Below are 23444 nucleotides of genomic sequence, written 5' to 3'. Positions count from 1 at the left end.
CATTTAAAATCACGTTTCTATCAAGGCAAGAAGCCTGGTTCTGTAAAACACATTTTAGGATATTCTGAATTGATCTTAACAACCCTCCCTAACACTAAAATGCTGCATTGTAGAGACCCTCGTGGACTTATAGAGTTGTCTATGAACTATATAGACACATGATGTTTGTAGACCGCAATAATAAACGCTTTAGTAAAGTGCTCGGCCGAACTAGTCTGGTATCATTCCTGTTAGTCACCTAACAACGGCAAAGAGTTTTTCAACCAACACCACTGAATGGCAGAAGCACCTTGAATGAATGAACAGCCAGCGGTCCTAAAAACCATTGCTAATTCATGTTTGTTTTAAAATGACCCTGGCAATTATATTTGTTTAGTTATTTCTATTTATAACAGTTACTTCCATTCCCAATTTGGTGATAATTATAGCATGAATGTAATAATAATAATACTAATAACAATAATAATCTTTATATAGCACCTTTCATAGTGGACCACCATCACAAAGCGCTTTACAAGATACGAGACTAGGGTGTGTGAACTATGCATCAGCTACAAACAGAAATGATACAAAAATACTATTCCCTCTCCCAATATTGTAAAAACACTCCCAAACAGAAATAATACAATAATAATATACCCTCTCCCAATATTGTAAAAACACTCACAAACAGAAATAATACAATAATAATACAGTATACATTCTCCCAATATTGCCCCACTAGTTTCTTATCTGGCTGATATTATGCAGTTTTGTTTCTGTTACTTGGTAAGCATTTTGCTGACAGTTACACCAGCCCTGGCTAGCTACAGCTTTAGGGGTAGGGTTGTCACGGTGTCATGTGACGCAAAACCCTCCCTTCTGAGCTGTTCTGAGACCAGAGAAAGAGAGAGCGAGAGAGACAGAGAGAGAGGGTGGGGGTTAAACGCAGGCGCATTGAAGCAGAGAGGATAATATTACAGGCTGATCCAGATTCTTTCTGACTACAGGCAGCAAAGCAGAGCACATCTCGGAGCAAATCCCTGGAAAACACAACGAAATCCAAGCTCCTACCCAATGGAAATATGAGAACCAAACCATTATCTATGTGGCACCACACATTTAAAATCAATTAATTTATCTAGGTGTCAGCCAAGAGGGGTTATCCATTCTTCCAAAGGATTACAGGCATTGGAAACTACAGCATTTATTTATTTAAATGATTTTATTATTTATCAGCAGCACATTCTCCTTGTTACATTTTTTATACTTTGTGATTGAGAAATAACAAGATTGTGAGGATTGAGAAAAAAGGGGATTGGATCAATAAAGAAGGCATAATTAGAAGCTGATTGTGTTGAATAAAAATCACAAGAAATGATCTGAGATGGCTGGAGGAGGAATCATTGATTGTGCTGAAAAATCTTAATATAAAATTACAAGAGTCACAGAAGGGGAGATCGGAGATGGCTGCAGGAGGAATCACAACCTTTCCTACAGTACCTGATGATGGAGGCAGCAGTACCTTCCCTCCAGGAAACTTTAAGGAGCCCAAAAGACTTTATTGTAAAAACGGAGGATATTTCTTGAGGATACACCCTGATGGACGAGTGGATGGAATCAGGGAGAAGAATGACCCTTGCAGTAAGTGCTTCTGTAGTGTTACAATGCTTAGTAAGCAGTAAGGTGGGCCCTGGCATTTTAAAAGAATTATACTCAACACAGTGACTTTTCTTTTTTCTTCTGTTCATTATTACAGTAGATAAAGCACCTGGTAATTTGTTCATAGGGGCTTCTATTGGATAGTTTTGAAGGACATTGGAGGTTTTCAGTGAAGTAAGACACAACCTGAAAATGTGATATTAGGTAATCTAGACAGTTCCATTTTTTAAATTTATTTTTTATAAAAGCCAAAATACCTCAATGCTCCTATACTAAAAAATGCACTTTAAAAACATATACTCCTACAACATTCTTACTAAATATTAAAGATACAAACTTAATATGACTTTTTCAAGCTAAAACATTACTACTGCATTGCTTTTAATAAAATGACTGCCAATTTGTTATAGTACTAACTGGCTTACTAACAAATGCAGGAGACGCTGACAATTATTGGATGTTAATATTTTTATTTTAAATGAAGTATATATATGTTCCTTGCCCTTTTGACTCCTAAATATATGTGACAGAACACGCTATTGACCTTGATAGAACTGTATTAAAAATGTAATTAGTTTATTTTTTAATGTTTATTAAGGCCTTTAGATGACAACAGAACACAGATTAGGATGATATTAAAATTAATTTAATATTATAAATATTCCAGACTAAAAAAAAAAGCAAACTCCTGCACACTTAGTGATAACATGGTCGTGGAAATACAATGACAATTATACTTACATAGACTTTAGTAATTTATTGTAGTTTCATTTATTTTTTCTAGTTTTCTAAGTGTAATGAGAATCTAATACAGGGAGTGCAATGTATGAGTATACATGTAGCATTGTATAGGAAATAATACTTAGGATTGCTTTCCAGTGGGAAACAATAACCCACTGCGTGACGTTTAAATGCCTTAGGACTTAACGCTGTGAAACACCCTCATAGCATTTTACATAGTTCACTTTAAACATGTTACAGTGTGTCCGGTTTTTAACTGGTGTGCTGCTCAGTTTGGAAAGTGTTATGAAATGGAAACACATCTAGTAACACATTTTTATATTTTCACAGTTTTGAACGCTTACCTGTTTACACATCTTCTTAAGTGTCGTCTCCTCAAAACAATGAGGAGTGGGTTGTGGGCAATGTTATACTTTTCCTGGTTTGAGTGTGGCAAGCACTAGAGCTCATTTTGGAGTGCTTTTTATTTGTTTTGGGATGGTTTTAAAAACCAATGAATGTTACTCTGTGGTCTAAAGGCTTTCCCCCGCTGGGGTGGGGGTGCTTTCTGTGCTGGAAACTTCAATGCTGTTAATGGCACACAGAAGGCAGAGGAGGTTTAGACACGGTTATTGTAATGGAACTGAACCAGATGTGACAGTAATAACATTCAACAGTGTGTCGGACACAAAGTAGCCAAATGAAGAGTATCAGATAAATCATAAACCTGTCAGCTACAAGAAGTTACCTCTTTCCTTTTTTTGTTTGTTTATTTGTTATTATGCTGGTAAAAGGTAAAGGATTGAGGAAGGAAAGAATGAGATCATTAGTTTTACAGACAGGTATAACAGGCAATCACACTGGCGCTCTTCCTACTGCACTTACAATGTGTGTCTGATCAGAATAGACTACCACGTATAGGGGTTTATTTAGCAACAACTAAACACATTTCATAGCCCAGTGGTGTAAGAATACTGGGATTTACTGCAAAGATCCATTTGGAATCATAAAGTTATATATTAGTGATATAATTGGCAAAACTTTGATTTTACAATTAAATGCATTCTAACTATATACTCCATTTACTTAACCAGTCTATAGAGACATAACAAACCGAAACAATCTGTGAGTGAAGTCCATTAACAAACAAGATATTTAAAAATGATCCTATGTGCCAAAGGCTGTACAATATAACAACAATATCTAGTTGTTTTACTCACATTTGTATTGATGTATTAAAAGACAAACTGATTTCACTAGAGCATAACAGCTGGGTGGGATGTTATCTAGCTGTAGAAAACAAGTCTCCCACAGATGCAAAAGTTCTCGGCTAGACACAGGGTCGTAGGGTCGTTTAACACAGAGGGCCCCTTCTCTAACTAACACAATCAGAAAACAAATGGTGTGTGTGTGTGTGTGTGTGTGTGTGTGTGTGTGTGTGTGTGTGTGTATGTGTATATATATATACATACACACACACACACACACACACACACACACACACACACTCCATGACCCATAGTCTGGGAACCCCTGGTTTAAGATATTATTACGGATGAAAGAAAATAAAAATGCATACAGGATTTGTTGTTTTGTTTCATGCATTTTCTTTTTCTCAATTTTCCCAAATCAATGTTAATTGAATTGGACTCTGAATTTCTGTTGATTTATCAAAATAAACTCTTTAAGATTCAGTACAATTCAATGCCATTCTTACTGTTTTCAATAGCAGGTGAAACATAGTTACAAATGTACCATTAAATTTATTTGATATAACAGAAATTTTACTCTCTTAACAAGAAGAGGGAAATGTTTTAAGAATGTCTATACTGTGTATAATAGAGATAAGACAAAGTTGGTTTAGAGCATGTCTATACTGTGTATAACAGAGATAAGACAAAGCTGGTTTAGAGAATGCCTATACTATGTTTAGTATGGATAAGACAAAGCTGGTTTAGAGAATGTCTATACTGTGTATAATAGAGATAAGACAAAGCTGGTTTAGAGAATGTCTATACTGTGTATAATAGAGATAAGACAAAGCTGGTTTAGAGAATGTCTATACTATGTTTAGTATGGATAAGACAAAGCTGGTTTAAAGAATGTCTATACTATGTTTCGTATGGATAAGACAAAGCTGGTTTAGAGAATGTCTATACTGTGTATAATAGAGATAAGACAAAGCTGGTTTAGAGAATGTCTATACTATGTATAATAGAGAAAAGACAAAGCTGGTTTAGAGAATGTCTATACTATGTTTAGTATGGATAAGACAAAGCTGGTTTAGAGAATGTCTATACTATGTATAATAGAGATAAGACAAAGCTGGTTTAGAGAATGTCTATACTATGTATAATAGAGAGAAGACAAAGCTGGTTTAGAGAATGTCTATACTATGTTTAGTATGGATAAGACAAAGCTGGTTTAGAGAATGTCTATACTATGTTTAGTATGGATAAGACAAAGCTGGTTTAGAGAATGTCTATACTATGTATAATAGAGATAAGACAAAGCTGGTTTAGAGAATGTCTATACTATGTATAATAGAGAGAAGACAAAGCTGGTTTAGAGAATGTCTATACTATGTATAATAGAGAGAAGACAAAGCTGGTTTAGAGAATGTCTATACTATGTGTAGCATGGATAAGACAAAGCTGGTTTAGAGAATGTCTATACTATGTGTAGCATGGATAAGACAAAGCTGGTTTAGAGAATGTCTATACTGTGTATAATAGAGAGAAGACAAAGCTGGTTTAGAGAATGTCTATACTATGTTTAGTATGGATAAGACAAAGCTGGTTTAGAGAATGTCTATACTATGTTTAGTATGGATAAGACAAAGCTGGTTTAGAGAATGTCTATACTATGTTTAGTATGGATAAGACAAAGCTGGTTTAGAGAATGTCTATACTATGTATAATAGAGATAAGACAAAGCTGGTTTAGAGCATGTCTATACTGTGTATAATAGAGAGAAGACAAAGCTGGTTTAGAGAATGTCTATACTATGTGTAGCATGGATAAGACAAAGCTGGTTTAGAGAATGTCTATACTATGTGTAGCATGGATAAGACAAAGCTGGTTTAGAGAATGTCTATACTATGTATAGCATGGATAAGACAAAGCTGGTTTAGAGAATGTCTATACTATGTATAATAGAGAGAAGACAAAGCTGGTTTAGAGAATGTCTATACTATGTGTAGCATGGATAAGACAAAGCTGTTTTAGAGCATGTCTATACTATGTGTAGCATGGATAAGACAAAGCTGGTTTTTGGAGTGTCCTCGTTAAATCCTGGTTGGAACCCAATGCATACTGTCACTTTTTTAAAAATTGAAGTTACAGTAACACTAAAATCTCTTTTAGGAAATGTAATTCCTATTTAGCTCAAGAGATATCTTTTTTAATGAAGTAAGAGTGAAGGCTTGTTTTAACGGAAGTCTTGATGTTCTTGCCAGGATTTCACGATATGCTCCAAAAAACAGCTTTGCCTTATCTCTGCAGAGACTGTTACCTAATCATATGGAACACAGAAACTTTGTTTTTCTGAATATGCTGGAATCTAACCACCAGCAGAAGTTTAGTAATGTTTAGGAATATATCTAATAGCAATCCTAATCAATGTCTTTGTTCTTTCAAACTACCTGCATTTTATATTATCAACTAAAATGCATGTGTTTGTATGAATAGGATCTGCTCACATTCACCACTCCATGATGGTGTTATTGAAATGTTATTCCAGAATGTTTTTTTATTTGATAGACAGATAGCATAGTTAGATCATCATCAGACAACTGCAATGTATTAAGTATATTTATAAATATGGCACAAGTGAACTATTTTGATAAGCTATGCAGATTATTCTAATTAGTGTGATGCTAGGAAAACACTTTGGTGACCACTGCCCTGGAAAATATCTTTGAGTGATGTATAAATGAAGGTCATGGTGAATACACTTGGGCATGTGGCAAACAGCCAACGCATGCTATTGAACGAAAATAAAATAGCGTGAAGCTATTTCAGAGCACAGAACAGAGACACGGTAACTAGAAGTCATAAATAGAAACAGTGATGGGGCTGGGAAATAATGAACATCAAGGGACAGTCCATGCCTGGATATATATATATATATATATATATATATATATATATATATATAATATTTTACAAGGAGGCCATATTTGTTCATCAGGGATTTTCTCTGAATATGAAGCAGAGTTCATTTATGCAGATCTACTGAAAATGATCCTTTCTCTTGTGCTTGAGGCCATGCTGTTGGATTCTTGTATTCTACATCGCTTCTTGTTTTTCAGTCAAGCTGCAACTCCAGGCAGAGTCAGTCGGAGTGGTTTCAATCAAAGGGATCTCTGCAAACCGTTATCTTGCGATGAATGAAGATGGGCGGCTATTTGGGTCGGTAAGTATCAAACCTTCTTCAACAGGAGGCTAGGTGGCACTGCAGATTAATGCCTTTGCTTTTTTCACCTGTTCAAATTGGGTCGCATGGCATTTAGGCTGAATTTATTTAGCCTAAATGTCTAGGCTGTAGGGATTGTAGCTCCTCCTCTGGCTCTTTAGACAGGCAGGCAGCCACTCCTAGTCTGGCCTTTGAGGATGATAGCTCCTGCTTTAACCTTCGAGGATAGTAACTCCTCCCTCTCCAGGGCTCCAGCTACTCCCTCCTTGGCTTTTCACCCATTTCTCCATTGGTTCCCCTCTCTGGCTTCCTCAGTAGGACCACCTGCAGGCTTAACCTTGTCCCCCCAAAAAATGTCAGGGGTTTGGGGCATCAGCTCTTTCCCTAGGGGCCCTCCACCCTGGGATCTTGATCTCCTTCTGATATCCCACCTTGCCTCGGTGAAATGCAGCGAATCCCACTACTACCACCATATGTAACAGGGTAGCCGTGTGGGTGCGTGCATTCGCTGTTGAGTGACAGGCAGGAGATTGAGACGGAGGTTATAGTTGATACGCCCCGCAGGCGAACAGGATTTATTTACATATCAACACACTGAATAGCTCATGTGACACCACAAGCAATGGTAGAGCACAGAGTACATACAACACAGGGTACGAAAGGCAAAATTAATCCATAAAATAAAAGATGTTGTGAAAACGATGTGCGCCACTCCTTAACCCTTTGAGTAGTGAGTTCTACTATGCACTGTCGGTCCTATGGGAGTGAGGGTTTTTTTTGTCTTCTGCATGCGCTTGATTATTATGAGTACAGCATACAAACAAGCTGAAAGCTATAATGAATACTGACAAAATACACCATACACCATAAATAAATAAAACAAATACATGTATATATTTTTATTTAGTTATAGGGAAAGGGTTTGACTGAAAAATAACATGTAGGCAATAAACAATAAACAATGGGGTGGAACAACCACAACAACGTCCTAACGAGAGAGAGAGAGAGAGAGAGAGAGAGAGAGAGAGAGAGAGAGAGATGAATAAATCATATCTGAGTGAACAGGTTGTGGGGGCGGAGGGAGTGAGAGTGTCTAATGCTTCAGCGTATGAGATACTCCTTGAAGCAGGGAGAAACGCACAGAGCTTGGTGCCGCCTCTTCGTTGTTGATGTTGATAGAAAAAATTATTTGCTTATGTCTTCACTGACACACTCACTGACATCTGATTCAGTGGAAGGATTGTATGTATTTGAATTTAAATTGGAATCTGAATTCAGTATTATTACTTATACTTTTTTCTCACTGAGCAATTTTCACTGGTTTACAAATACTGTTGAGATTTTTGTGACTGGGATAATTATATGTAATTCAGTCAATATCTGGCAGAGGGCACAAGAGACCAATAAAATATGTTACAGAAACATAGTGTTACAATATCATGTGATCAGGGGTTTTGTAGGTTCAGTAATTCAAGGTTAAAGTTGCAGAACGCACCGGTACGCTCGTACTACTCAAAGGGTTAATAAGGTCCCACTTATACACCTTGCTATACTTTAAGGGAATCTAAAATCCCTGAACTAATCTTCAATGTTCAATAATAAACATATGCCGACTCTGGCTTCTTGCCGGGCTACTCTCTTTGTCCGGGCAGCTTGGATAATGTTCAGCCCATTGGCTTTGGCTTTGCAGCAGCCCTGAAGTGAATGAACAAGACTTTTTTATACCTGACGCCCCGCTGGAACACAACATCCTGCTGATTAAGATTCCACACCTGGTAATCACACACAGCAGCCAGGCTCTCCCAGGAGTGTCAGGTACTTCATTTATTAATTACAATAAATACACACATTTTTACACAATACTATTTACAATATATAGACACAAACCCCACTCTTCATGAGCACCCTGCCCTGTCACAGCCTAAAACAAAGAAGAGGTAAGGGGACAAAGTTAACCCAAGCCAGTACAGTAAGCTCAGTACAAAAACTATACACAGAGAATGGGGAGGACATTTGTTGGGTTACTTAGTCATTCTGATGCTGAATCATTGGGATCCTTTAAGACCCGATTTGACAAAGTTTTGAGATCAACAACTAGGAACTGGTCAAGCACTGATGGGCTAAATAGCCTCCTCTCGTTCCCAAATGGCATGTTCAAATGTTTGTTAAATCAACTGAAAATATGGTTAAAGGAAATCTTACTGCCCAGGGATCTGTCTCTTACTGTATGAACTTCAGGCATTGTTCACAAAAGTAGCATAGCTGATTTCATTTTGTGATTTCATTATCCTGACCAGATGAGTAATATAAAGCAGAATATCTAATGTTGTGTTGTGTTGAACTATAGCAATGTAAAACAAATATATTACACTATGTTTAGAGGGTGCGAATCTGTCTAATGGCTTTAGTGATGACCATGCATGCAGCTATACTCTAGTGTAAGACTGCTAGGCTGTCCCATTCCACACTTGCAATCAGTTTTTCCAGGGCGCTTAGGGAGTGTGAAAGAGTACACAGGGTGTATCTTTTGAGTTCTAAAGTTCAGTCTATTTTCAACTGTGCTATAAAAATCTTTTTCAAGAAAGCTTTTCTATGTGTTTAATGGAACCCAGTAATAGCAGTTTCATCCAGTAAACAAGCAGCAACAAAGAACTGTTATTTTAGCACTGCATCACCACCCCTTTCATAGCCAGGCCCAGGGTTTAACCTGGTGTTCTTCTTCTGTTTTATTGTTCACATGACATTTCCAATCAACATTTCTACCCCCAAAAAACAAAATTGCAGTAAAGTACCTTTTTTTTTTTTTAAATTTATTCATTGCCAATTATTTTTGTTATTTTCTCTCAATTTGAAAATGCCCAATTATTATTTAGGCTCATCTCACCACTACCACCCCTGTGCTGAATCCTGCTCCTCCTGTCCTCCGAAGCGTGTGCCGTCAGCCGCCCGCTTCTTTACACACTGCAAATTCACCATGCAGCCACCCAGGAGCTACAGTGTAGGAGGCAAGCTAACTAACAGGCAAGCCCGCAGGTGCCCGGACAGACTACAGGGGTCGCTGGTGCGTGGTGAATCAGGTCACCCTGGCCGACCTAGGCCCTCTGGCAACGCTCAGCCAATTGAATGCCGCCTCCTGGGAACTCCCGTCCACGGTCGGCTGTGGATTAGCCCAGACTGGAACCGGCGCCGTAGTGTACTCACGCAGAGTGCTTTACTGGGTGCGCCACTCGGGAGCCCACAATACTGTACCTTTAAATATACAGCACAATGTACTGTACTGTACAGTTCTGTAAATAACAGAGAGGGCTGGTTAGCACCTTTCATAAGACAACTGGGAATAACAGCATTGCACACAACATGACAGGTTAGTAAACTGACTTGGTAATAAAATGAGTTAGTTTGGATAGTAAGGTTTTACAGTATAAAAATATAATCAACTCGCTATCTTTTTTATTTAGGCTTATAGTAGCAATAATGATCTAAAGTGGTTATAGCTAATTAAATAAATAACATATATATATATATATATATATATATATATATATATATATATATATATATATATATATATAAATATATATCATACACCAGTTTCGTGTGGTCATACTAAGTTTGTGATTATCTATAGTAGGGCTGGTCTTTGCTGTGAGGAAGATCACAACAAAGTTGAGCGAAGCTGTGGTTTTATAGTGTTGAAATGTTTACCCAGAGGATAGTTTTTATTTGTTGTTGTTATGGTAGCAAAATTTAGTTTTTTGAAACAAGTACTTGGGTCACTGATGGTTTTACCTACATGCTGCTAATTGCAATCATACATTTTGTGCAGAGTAGGATTTCACAGCAAATTCTAGGAGTTAAAGGAGTTTAACTTGTATTTATCCAATGTCACGCAATAGTCCACGTTCATTTACAATGGTTAAGACAGCAGATCTGATAGGTGAATGATACGGGGGAAGAAAGTATCCCAGGTATCCAAGCCTGCTCCTCCCTGGTATATAAGCCTGCTCCTCCCTGGTATATAAACCTGCTCCTCACTGGTATATAAGAACATAAGAACATAAGAAAGTTTACAAACGAGAGGAGGCCATTCGGCCCATCTTGCTCGTTTGGTTGTTAGTAGCTTATTGATCCCAAAATCTCATCAAGCAGCTTCTTGAAGGATCCCAGGGTGTCAGCTTCAACAACATTACTGGGGAGTTGATTCCAGACCCTCACAATTCTCTATGTAAAAAAGTGTCTCCTATTTTCTGTTCTGAATGCCCCTTTTTCTAAACTCCATTTGTGACCCTTGGTCCTTGTTTCTTTTTTCAGGCTGAAAAAGTCCCTTGGGTCGACACTGTCAATACCTTTTAGAATTTTGAATGCTTGAATTAGGTCGCCACGTAGTCTTCTTTGTTCAAGACTGAACAGATTCAATTCTTTTAGCCTGTCTGCATATAACATGCCTTTTAAGCCCGGAATAATTCTGGTCGCTCTTCTTTGCACTCTTTCTAGAGCAGCAATATCTTTTTTATAGCGAGGTGACCAGAACTGAACACAATATTCAAGATGAGGTCTTACTAGTGCATTGTACAGTTTTAACATTACTTCCCTTGATTTAAATTCAACACTTTTCACAATGTATCCAAGCATCTTGTTAGCCTTTTTTATAGCTTCCCCACATTGTCTAGATGAAGACATTTCTGAGTCAACAAAAACTCCTAGGTCTTTTTCATAGATTCCTTCTCCAATTTCAATATCTCCCATATGATATTTATAATGTACATTTTTATTTCCTGTGTGCAGTACCTTACACTTTTCTCTATTAAATGTCATTTGCCATGTGTCTGCCCAGTTCTGAATCTTGTCTAGATCATTTTGAATGACCTTTGCTGCTGCAACAGTGTTTGCCACTCCTCCTACTTTTGTGTCGTCTGCAAATTTAACAAGTTTGCTTACTATACCAGAATCTAAATCATTAATGTAGATTAGGAATAGCAGAGGACCTAATACTGATCCCTGTGGTACACCGCTGGTTACCACACTCCATTCTGAGGTTTTTCCTCTAATCAGTACTTTCTGTTTTCTACATGTTAACCACTCCCTAATCCATGTACATGTGTTTCCTTGAATCCCAACTGCGTTCAGTTTGAGAATTAATCTTTTGTGCGGGACTTTGTCAAAAGCTTTCTGGAAATCTAAATAAACCATGTCATATGCTTTGCAATTATCCATTATGGATGTTGCATCCTCAAAAAAATCAAGCAAGTTAGTTAGGCACGATCTCCCTTTCCTAAAACCATGTTGACTGTCTCCCAGTACCCTGTTACCATATATATATATATATATATAATCCTGCTCCTCCCTGGTATCCAAGCCTGCTCCTCCCTGGTATATAATCCTGCTCCTCCCTGGTATATAAGCCTGCTCCTCCCTGGTATATAATCCTGCTCCTCCCTGGTATATAATCCTGCTCCTCCCTGGTATATAATCCTGCTCCTCCCTGGTATATAATCCTGCTCCTCCCTGGTATATAATCCTGCTCCTCCCTGGTATATAATCCTGCTCCTCCCTGGTATCCAAGCCTGCTCCTCCCTGGTATATAATCCTGCTCCTCCCTGGTATATAATCCTGCTCCTCCCTGGTATATAATCCTGCTCCTCCCTGGTATATAATCCTGCTCCTCCCTGGTATATAATCCTGCTCTGCTCCTCTGGTATATAATCCTGCTCCTCCCTGGTATATAATCCTGCTCCTCCCTGGTATATAATCCTGCTCCTCCCTGGTATATAAACCTGCTCCTCCCTGGTATATAATCCTGCTCCTCCCTGATATATAATCCTGCTCCTCCCTGATATATAATCCTGCTCCTCCCTGATATATGATCCTGCTCCTCCCTGGTATATGATCCTGATCCTCCCTGGTGTATAAACCTGCTCCTCCCTGGTATATAATCCTGCTCCTCCCTGGTGTATAAACCTGCTCCTCCCTGGTATATAATCCTGCTCCTCCCTGGTATATAATCCTGCTCCTCCCTGGTATATAATCCTGCTCCTCCCTGTTATCCAAACCCTCACAAACTACATGATGTTTCACGATGAACAGTCTCAAAAGAAATTAAAGTATGGGGCATTCTGGAGAGAAGACATGGCTGCAATTTCCTCCTCCCTGACGTATAGTTATCAACAGTACTCTTAGTGAATTGTTACATATCAGTCCAAAAGCATTAAAAACAGTCCTAGTCATGTGAATGTCAGTGCTGTTCTGACACATGTTTTTTAATAGCTCTGGAACCCTGTAAGATAAGTTGACATGTATGAGTTATATCTTCTGTTTGACAGTTTTTTATGATGAATTATCTGGTGAACTGTGGCAAAGTGCCCCGCCCTGTGTGTATTTTGTGTTGTGTGTTAATGTTGGTATATAATCATTAGTACACGTGATATAAACGGGTCTGTGTAACACGAGTGTCTAAAATGTATATTTGTATTTAGGCACAAGGATTGCACAGCACTTCATGTGCAAGTAAAATGTAATAATATGTGAGCTCGGGGAATTGCACTTGATTGATTCACGTGCAGTTGTACCGAGACTCCAATTGAATGATGGATTAACAATCAAGTCTAGGTAATGTGGATCATTCTGAGGAATATTGTGCACTGCCTTGCTCTAATGCATAAGAGAAGTTTGCAGTAGATCCCAAACAGGGCAGATTTCAACAGTGAGTTAACTCTCTCACGACTAAGTAACTTTACAGAAATATCGATAAACATTGAAATACATTTGTTACAGTTAAAAACAACCAGTGACACAAGGAGAATTAGTGAAGCCACTTGTTCATATGTATGCAGGTATGTCACACTCACACCTTGGTGTTTTGATAACACAACAGAAGACGATGGAGTGTTTGATGTGAAAGGGTCATGATCCTGAAACAGAATTAGCCAGGTTTTCTTTCACAGTATACTGGTCTACGTTAACAATTGCTGTTTGTAAATACATCTCTGTTCTCCATCTTCTTGCCATAGATTGGCATAATTCATAGCCTTTAAGATTTCTGAGATACATTTCAATATATATTTGATTAAGTTTCAGAAACTGCTTCTAGGCTCTGCATCTGGAGACTACCATGTAGGTAGGTACAGAACTCACTACACAGCAGACTCCTTGTGGAGAGTAGTACAGTTCTTGGAACTCTGTTGCCCATAGCAACACAAATCTGAGCCAGATGTTTGGGTTTAGGTCATAAAAAAAAAAACAAACAGAAAAAAACCTATCTCCCATATGTGCCTGTGAAGTAAGGTTAATTCAAATTCTTATGAGCACGGTGGCAAGGATTCTCTGTGCTTTATGAAGGTTCAGTTGCCAAATGAAACAATGTTCCAGTGTTTAAGTAAAGCTTAGAGTGTTTTCTTACTTTACTGCCTTGTGATAGCCATAGGCGTATTTTGGGGGATGAAATCTGGGGCACCACCCTGCTTTCCCTGTCAATCTGTTTAAGTCTGAATCTCTCACAGCTAGCTGTTTACCATTTTCAGTTTGTTTTCTCATATTGTGTTCTTGCTTTCTGGCAATCGTGCTTAAACTTTCTCTTTACTAACGTCTAAACTTCATCTTCTCGTTCTCTCGTCCTACCTGCTCCCAAGATTTTTCTCGTCCTTCAGAATCTTTTTTTCTCACTGCAGCAGCTGCATTGCCAGTTAAACCTGCAACTATCTAATCTCCAGCCACGCCGTTCAAAGTGCCGCCATTATTCAACCTTCGCTGTGTCTCCATTATAAAGATCGGCCCTCAGCCAAACTTTTTAAAGCTCTGTTCGAGAAGGCATCAACATCCACTGCTACTTACGTTCAGCAGCCGACACAAAAAATCATAATGGGTAAGGATGTTCATTTAATTTTAATTCCCAGTTCAACACGGGAACCCCAGCTTTGTTCTCGTTCTAGTTTTGTGCTTTGTAACATATTACGTGAAGCCTACTCGCATAGCATCACTTTCAAAACAAACCATTGCCAAAAAAAAAAAAAGCATAAACTCCAACGACACTGCTTTGCTGCAACTTTCCACAGGCGCCTCACAGGCCATGGTTACCACGGCAACGCCCTCATCGAGCTACTACTGGGAGTGTTATGTTGTCGTGGTAACTAGGCAGTTTCATGAGGCACTGTGAGCTCTGTGCCTCTTTACTGCAATCTTCCAGCTTCCTGCTGCTGTGTTTTCACAACTGGAGAGAGTAAGTTCAACTCGCTGAATTTGTGACATTTAAATCAACTGCAGGAGTGTCTCGTGGACCTATGTTAACTTACTTATATATATGCTTAACTGTCCTAAAATATGTATTTAATACATTTAAGAAATAATAAATATATAAAGAATATGTAAAATGTCTTCATAGATAATCAGATAGACGACACTCAGCAGGCCATGCCTCACTTGCCTGTACTGACGAGCCGCCTGTGATTTCAACAGCCGCTTCTATCAGGCGTCACTCTCTCCTAACATCACAACATAAATAATTAAAGGTAAAGATGTTAATGTTACACTAAAGTCACGTAACACTAACTTCCACACCGCCATCAAAAGCTGGAGCAATACTTTTTTCTACATTGTGTCGCTCTGTGTTCTATGAGTACTGTGAAGCATTCTCCGCTAAAACCGCCACCATCTTATCAGCAGGAAACCATTCTGTCGATTGATCATACACTGATTTTAGACCTCTTTTAATCGTGTTTTCAGGGGTTTGTGAGCCAGTGCCTGCGGATTCTGTGCACCCACAGCCCATTCTACTTTCCTCTGTCCAAATACAATCCACCGTCATCCTCTTTCTACACAGATTCGCCGCAATATTATTGAAGATCACCAGACTTCAGGTGTTGGCATGATACAGCATCAGAGCATTTAGGATAAACATTCCAGTCACGTGGACTATTGATCACAAAAATCAAATCTATTCTACCCTGCATATTTTCTAAAGCCAACAGTTTTATTCTAATCGTAACATAAAGATCGCTGTATACAAGTTCTATATTTTAGCTAGTCCTTTCACTGCTAAAGTCATGTATTTTCAAACGAGCTTAATATTTCAATTGATGTGAGCTGCCAGTCAAGTACAGAAACCATGTCCTTGGATTTATCAGCATTTCAGTCAAACCAGCCTCCTACCTTGCAATGTACAATATACTCATTGACTGCTCCTGATCAAGTCAATAGGTTTTGCAGCGGCCTCACAGCAATTCTCCATCGATCCCAAAAGAGGCCTTATCTTGGCTCTATGTAAAGTGCCTCAACACTTAAAGACCAACATCGACATCCTATCAAAATTCTGGTTGGCAGAGAATTGTGCTACAACCTCCTACAATCTCCTTAGTTCCAGATTCACATTTCCTAATTATGCTCTGCATCTCTAAGACAGATCAACTTCATCAGGGTCAATTTATACAGCTTTCGAAGATTAATTCTCCATTGTGTCCCTACACCGTCATCTCCAGATACATCTACAGCCTCTATAGCAGCTCCTGCTCTTTATCTTACTTAACTTGAGACTGGGCTCTATTTCCAGCTCCCTATTCTATCATTCCTTTTCCAGGTTCTTCAGCGCAAGAGCCTTTCCTCTTGCACGACTGCCGCTCCACAGAGCCTGTCGTGGGCTCCGCCAGTCTATCTTATGTGTTTCCTGGTTCCCGAGGCTGGATAACAGCCTGTCTTCGAGGCTACTTTCTCTCCTCTGGTCTAGAAGGCTGCCGTCGATCGGGAACCTCTTTCCAATCCTATCCCCTGAGGCCACTCCTCAAACTACCTCTCCAAGTATCAACCTTTTACTCCAGCCCCGGCTCTCGCCGCGTGAAATAACATAAACATTTAAAAAAATAATTTGTTATGAACGGTGTTAGTGACATCATGTAATCATACATTAGAATGGAAGGACTGTTGTTAAGATCTAAAACATCACCTTTGAAAACATGACCACAAGTAGGATTTTGTAAGACTTACCATTTTAGCTGTGAAGAGCTTTTATAACAACTTGATAAACCAGAAACTATACCTTCTTGTAAATGCAAAATTCAAATTGCATTGTGGCCAGGTAATTACTTGCACTGTGCCTATACATCTACCCCATAATGTTTAGTACATAATAATAATCCATTACACATTGTTGAAGACTAATAGAGCTATATGTATTACAAATAGGGAACCCATGGAAATTGTAGCCTATTTATATTAAACAAATATATATTTTTATTAGTCTTGAAACTGATGAAAACCAAAACAACCTTGATTTTTATCATCTTTAATGTATGTTTTTCTTCTTGAACAAGAAAGTAATTAAGTAAATTAAAATCTGTCCTTCACTGACATCATTTGATATCATTCACTCTACTTGTCCCTGTTTGTGCTGTTTGTAATTACTTGTGGCTTTGATTTATTTCCTACACAAGTTCTTTAAGATTGTCAATTCAATCGATTGGATTATACTGCATGTGAGGGTGGAGGGCAAAAGGATACAGCTCAGTTAGGCAGCAGGCACTCTAATAAAGAACTGATAGCATTCTGTAGAATTCCTGATTCTCTTCTGTTACCGGAGGTCCAGCATAAGTATTCACTGCAGTTTATGACGCATTTTCATTTCCTCTAGTTGGGTTGTGGCAGTGTGTGCAAGGTTTATGCCAGTCAGTTTTGTGGTTACAAAACTGTCACTACGTAAAAATCTAAGTTTATTGCCATACTTAATCTGTTTAGTGTTTTATGAATGGCTGAGGAAGCCATGCTTGCTATTTTATTACTGGGGGCAGCGATTTGATTCAAAGTTGGCAGGGAATGCTTAATTTAAAAAGACGTTAGAGCATTTGGTAAATGAAAATGGGAGGTCTCCCTAAATTAGCATTCAAGGGAGGACAGAGGGTCCCTGTAATTCCTAGTACAGTAAATCATGTGGTTCAGACACTGACATTTCAGCAGAACATATTCACTTTCCCACACAAATGATGTCAGAATTTAAAAGGCAGAGAGTCATCCAATATGAGAGAACACACTCTACAGGATTATTATTTCATGAGGGCTGGATTGCATAGTACGCTGGACTTGTCAACACATGTGTTTCGAAGCTGATGTAAAAAAGTGCTCTGCATGTGTAAGTTTATTCTTGGGGGAGGGGGTCACATATGGATAGTTTTAAATGCCACAGAACAAGTGGCTGGGTTTTGGGTTTCTGGAATTGTAAGCAGTATCCTTTGGGATTCTGGAATTTTAAGCAGTATCGTTTGAGATGACACATCATCTATAGTCAATAGACATTTCTTTACTAGTCTAGGAGTCAGTTTTATTGATCCATATATCATTATTTTACACTACAATAGCACTAATGCTACAATAATTATTCTAGCCTATCTGGTAAGCAGGGTAACATATTTTTAAAAATCGATTGCTTTTAAAAAAAAGTTAAAATGTCTTGCTGTAAATTGCAGATTATTTCATAAACAAATGTTTATTTCTTTTTGTGTTTCAGAAATGCACAACAGATGAATGCTTCTTCTTTGAAAGACTAGAGTCGAACAACTACAACACTTACCGCTCTCAGAAATACCCGGATTGGTATGTAGCTTTGAAGCGGACTGGGCAGTTCAAGTCAGGATCAAAAACTGGACCAGGGCAGAAAGCCATTCTCTTTCTTCCAATGTCAGCAAAGAGTTGATTTGGTTCTGCCAGAAACTGCTGTTGCACCCCTCAACATGTAAAGGACGTGAAGTTGGACAGGGATAATGTAAACAGGCCTGCTTTTGCAAAGAACCAGTATGACCAACACTTAACCTATACTGATACTAAATATAAAACACTAAGCAACTTCATTAAAATAATGTGAATATTATTATTTTTTAAATCTATAGTTGACACGGTAAATGCTTTTTATAGAATCATTTTATAAGAACCGACTATGTAAAATAAGCTTCTCAAACATATTAACAGCTTAAAAGGGATGTGGCTAGAGGGATTTTCAATATGATATCGATCTATCTATCTATCTATCCACACACACACTACAAAGCCCCATAATAACAGTAGTTAGGAAGTTTATGTAGAGAGAGATCATGAATACTGTTTATATTAGAAACAGCTGCTTTATAAAATGCATTAATAGTACCATTTCACTCGCTCGTTGTTTATCAACAGGTATTTTCATACGTCTCTGGCAACTCCTTGAGTTGATAGAGCAGCCCTTTATAAACAGTAAACGGAGCTCTGTAACTGCAAGCTCAATTTGATCAAAGCCCTCTCTGTGCTCGTAGAGCAAGTGTTTGGCTGCCCTGCTCATAAGGAGAGTTGTGTGCTTAGTCCTGGTCAGCACAGCTACATCCATCCATTCACAGCCAAGACTCCTCCTGATGGCATAAGTTAATGTCATATGACAGCTGACTTGCCAAAGGTCCCCAGGTGCTTGTGCTGCTGTCATACTCAAGAGGGCTGGAACTCTGACTATGCCCTTCTCTTCAGAAACTTGACGGACAGCTGTTTTTCCTGGGAGCAAAGACACAAGGAATTCTGTTCTTCATATCTCTTACAACTAAATTTGGGACATTGGTTCTTTCGTGTTGGTGGAACTGCAAGCTTTATTGAACATCAATATGATGAATTTTACAGACCAACCCCCAACCCCTCGTAATGGAAGAGACATGTGGTGTTACCCATGTGGCTCCCTTCAAGCAAAAGCAACAACCATCTAAAGTTGAATGCATGTGTGTACTACTCGTTATTTTAACATCTCCAGTACTCTTGTTTCCTTTCACGAGATAGTGGTACAAATCACACTTTGTGTAAAGACATGATGGGCAAATGTATGTTTTACTGTGCTATTCATCAATACCTTATGCACCAAAATGTTGCTGTCAGTTTATCAATTATACATTTTAACAAGTATGTTAGGCCATACATCATCCGTCAGAACTGTAAATACAGAATTAGCGCTTCCCTGTCATGAAGAAGTATCTCACCGGGACCTAAATCCCCTGCCTGTTACATGTAATAATGTGTGACGTCATACCGAGACACAACACATCCCGGCGCTGCTGTGCTACTCATGTGTGACATCATACCGAGACACAACACATCCCGGCGCTGCTGTGTTACTCATGTGTGACATCATACCGAGACACAACACATCCCGGCGCTGCTGTGTTACTCATGTGTGACATCATACCGAGACACAACACATCCCGGCGCTGCTGTGTTACTCATGTGTGACATCATACCGAGACACAACACATCCCGGCGCTGCTGTGCTACTCATGTGTGACATCATACCGAGACACAACACATCCCGGCGCTGCTGTGTTACTCATGTGTGACATCATACCGAGACACAACACATCCCGGCGCTGCTGTGTTACTCATGTGTGACATCATACCGAGACACAACACATCCCGGCGCTGCTGTGTTACTCATGTGTGACATCATACCGAGACACAACACATCCCGGTGCTGCTGTGTTACTCATGTGTGACATCATACCGAGACACAACACATCCCGGTGCTGCTGTGTTACTCATGTGTGACATCATACCGAGACACAACACATCCCGGACACAACACATGCTGCTGTGTTACTCATGTGTGACATCATACCGAGACACAACACATCCCGGTGCTGCTGTGCTACTCATGTGTGACATCATACCGAGACACAACACATCCCGGTGCTGCTGTGCTACTCATGTGTGACATCATACCGAGACACAACACATCCCGGCGCTGCTGTGTTACTCATGTGTGACATCATACCGAGACACAACACATCCCGGTGCTGCTGTGTTACTCATGTGTGACATCATACCGAGACACAACACATCCCGGCGCTGCTGTGTTACTCATGTGTGACATCATACCGAGACACAACACATCCCGGCGCTGCTGTGCTACTCATGTGTGACATCATACCGAGACACAACACATCCCGGTGCTGCTGTGTTACTCATGTGTGACATCATACCGAGACACAACACATCCCGGTGCTGCTGTGTTACTCATGTGTGACATCATACCGAGACACAACACATCCCGGTGCTGCTGTGTTACTCATGTGTGACATCATACCGAGACACAACACATCCCGGCGCTGCTGTGTTACTCATGTGTGACATCATACCAAGACACAACACATCCCGGTGCTGCTGTGTTACTCATGTGTGACATCATACCGAGACACAACACATCCCGGTGCTGCTGTGCTACTCATGTGTGACATCATACCGAGACACAACACATCCCGGCGCTGCTGTGTTACTCATGTGTGACATCATACCGAGACACAACACATCCCGGTGCTGCTGTGTTACTCATGTGTGACATCATACCGAGACACAACACATCCCGGCGCTGCTGTGTTACTCATGTGTGACATCATACCGAGACACAACACATCCCGGTGCTGCTGTGTTACTCATGTGTGACATCATACCGAGACACAACACATCCCGGCGCTGCTGTGTTACTCATGTGTGACATCATACCGAGACACAACACTGTATTTTGTGTATTTAAATAAAACCACTTGCCAGTGTGAGAGTCAGCATGTACAGTAAGCTGTAAAGACTCATGCAAACGCGGCATTGTTTATATAACTATATACAGTACATAAGTTATTTAGGAGCCCTTTCTAGCTTTATCATGATGAAACATGTGGCAGGACTGCTTTCAAATTAATAGATACAGTACATTATTATTCTTTGTAGATTCCCGTCCGATGATTGGGCAATATTATTAAACAGTATAAAACTGTACTTTACCTCAAGAAGTTATTTGCCTTAAGTTGCTTTGGTAGGACTATTTCAATTCAATAATACATGCCTAAACATTGCTATGTTTCATTCGAGCTGGTAAGTTAATTGGCAAGGAGGTTCCTCACATTCTCAGTTGTTACATGTAGCCTCGAACCATTCCCATTGTATTTCAGAATCAGTAGTGCAAAGTGGAGTGAAATGACAACACAAATGTGCGCACTTTAGAAGAGTCTTCTCTGGGGTCCACTACGAGCCCAGGATTCTAAGGGAAAAAGGTTTTATAAAATTAACCTGTTTTTAAGATCAAACCCGGTGTTTTGGCGAAGTTAAGACACTGTGATCCAACCCGAGCCTTTTGTATCTGGGTTCCTCCCAGAGCTGCAGTGTTTGCATAACTTTTTAAAAGAGATCCTAAGTAACATTATGTGTTTTTGTTTCTAGTTTTACACGATACATAATTATTGATGATCAGAAACACCTGGGAACTTCCAAGCATTTGTAGTCCGAAGAGAAACAGAAGCAGAGCATTTTGCTAAATATCCAGAAGTGGCACAGGATGCTCCAATAGTTTCTGCAGTTGCTTGGATCAAAAGGGTTAAAATGCTACCAAATGAATGTGTTTTTGGACAAAAATGGATCAGCAAAATATGAATGACTAAATATAAATGTGTTCCAGTTTGAAGAAATGTAGCTGAATGTGATTCTATGACGCTATCTTTTCTTTATTATATCTGTGTGAAGTTTGTGAAGTTTGGTGTTCTACTGAAATATGCTGCCTCTCTAATGTTTAAATGCTGCTAGCTGAATGAACTAGTTATGAAGGTAGGAAATCTGAATGAAGCTGCTAATGTTTAGGGTTATATACTTGTTAAGTCTTATATTTAAACATGTATGTAATATATATTGCTTTTAAATGTTGGCTTTTATATTTGCAATGCATCTTATATTGCATCTTCGAAGTAATGAGGTTGTAGTACTGTATTGTACTGCACTGGTTAATGTGTTTATTCCTTGATTTTAAACATTGTTATTTGTTTTAATATAAAAGTTATTACTATTAAAATTGTCATAGAAAGTAATAGCGTTTGTGTGGTTTTTTATGTGACCAATTATACATTCAGTACAGGTTATGTAATTACCAAAAACACACACTCTAAACTTAAAATGTTTAGGCTACTTACCAAGTTAAAATCGTTTCAATTTAAAAGCATTTATTCAAGAAATTAAACTGGATTTGTTTACCATTCAACATGCATGTGAGAACAGAATATGCTTCTTGCAAAATAATTCACTAATGCAAAAAAAATAGATTCCTATATGGTGCAGGGGAGATATTTAGACTGTATTACTGACATTAAACAATTCACAGATATTTTAACGTTTTAACAGCCAGCATGCATCAAATCAAAGGAATTAAAGGTATACAAATCCACTGCTATGCTAAGAAGCCTCCATCTGCTAAAATCAATTTGGTTTGAATAATACAGTTCAGGTTATCGGTAGACTTTTAAAAATCTTAAAACATTTTTTAAATAAATGCATTGCTCTTAGAGGTTAGTTAACCCAAAAGTACATTAAAATACCATATATATATATACACACTCACACACACATATACACGTTACAAAGACGGCTGGAGTGGGGGACGTCAGACCAGAAACAGGAAGAGGTGGAGCTGGGTGGAGTTGAGCGCTTGCTTGCGCGCGGCATTTAATGAATTAACAGAACAGTAAATAAAAAGGTTGTAACAAACAAAAACACAGGACACAGCACATTCGCCAAAACAAAACCAGATAAACAAAACAGACTATACAGACAAACACGGTGAGCTTCTATTTTACTTACGCTATTATTTGATTATTACCTCCATCTCCAATCCCGTTCTCCACTTATCGAACACACGACCCCGAGTGAAAACC

At 38.9% G+C, this 23444-nt stretch overlaps 1 protein-coding gene across 3 annotated transcripts; it reads left to right on the top strand.

Moving 5' to 3' along the window:
* The first annotated feature begins 927 nt into the window (after positions 1-927).
* LOC121328899 (fibroblast growth factor 2-like) lies at positions 928-22604 on the top strand. 3 transcript variants are annotated; one of them, XM_041274054.1, is made up of 4 exons: positions 928-1623; positions 6674-6777; positions 18260-18345; positions 21967-22604. In XM_041274054.1, the coding sequence occupies exons 1-4, from the start codon at positions 1446-1448 to the stop codon at positions 22025-22027; spliced, it is 429 nt and encodes a 142-aa protein (XP_041129988.1). In that variant the 5' UTR covers positions 928-1445; the 3' UTR covers positions 22028-22604. The 3 variants fall into 3 exon arrangements, 2 of the variants coding, with proteins under 2 accessions (XP_041129988.1, XP_041129977.1); XR_005951733.1 differs by having other exon boundaries at positions 930-1623; positions 18260-19484; XM_041274043.1 differs by lacking the exon at positions 21967-22604 and having other exon boundaries at positions 930-1623; positions 18260-20322.
* Positions 22605-23444: the final 840 nt, after the last annotated feature.

This window comes from Polyodon spathula, chromosome 2 (assembly GCF_017654505.1).
Source record: "Polyodon spathula isolate WHYD16114869_AA chromosome 2, ASM1765450v1, whole genome shotgun sequence".
Classification (NCBI taxonomy): Eukaryota; Metazoa; Chordata; class Actinopteri; order Acipenseriformes; family Polyodontidae; genus Polyodon; species Polyodon spathula.
The sequence above is the reverse complement of the archived record's forward strand: the minus strand, read 5'-3'. Positions and strand labels throughout refer to the sequence as shown.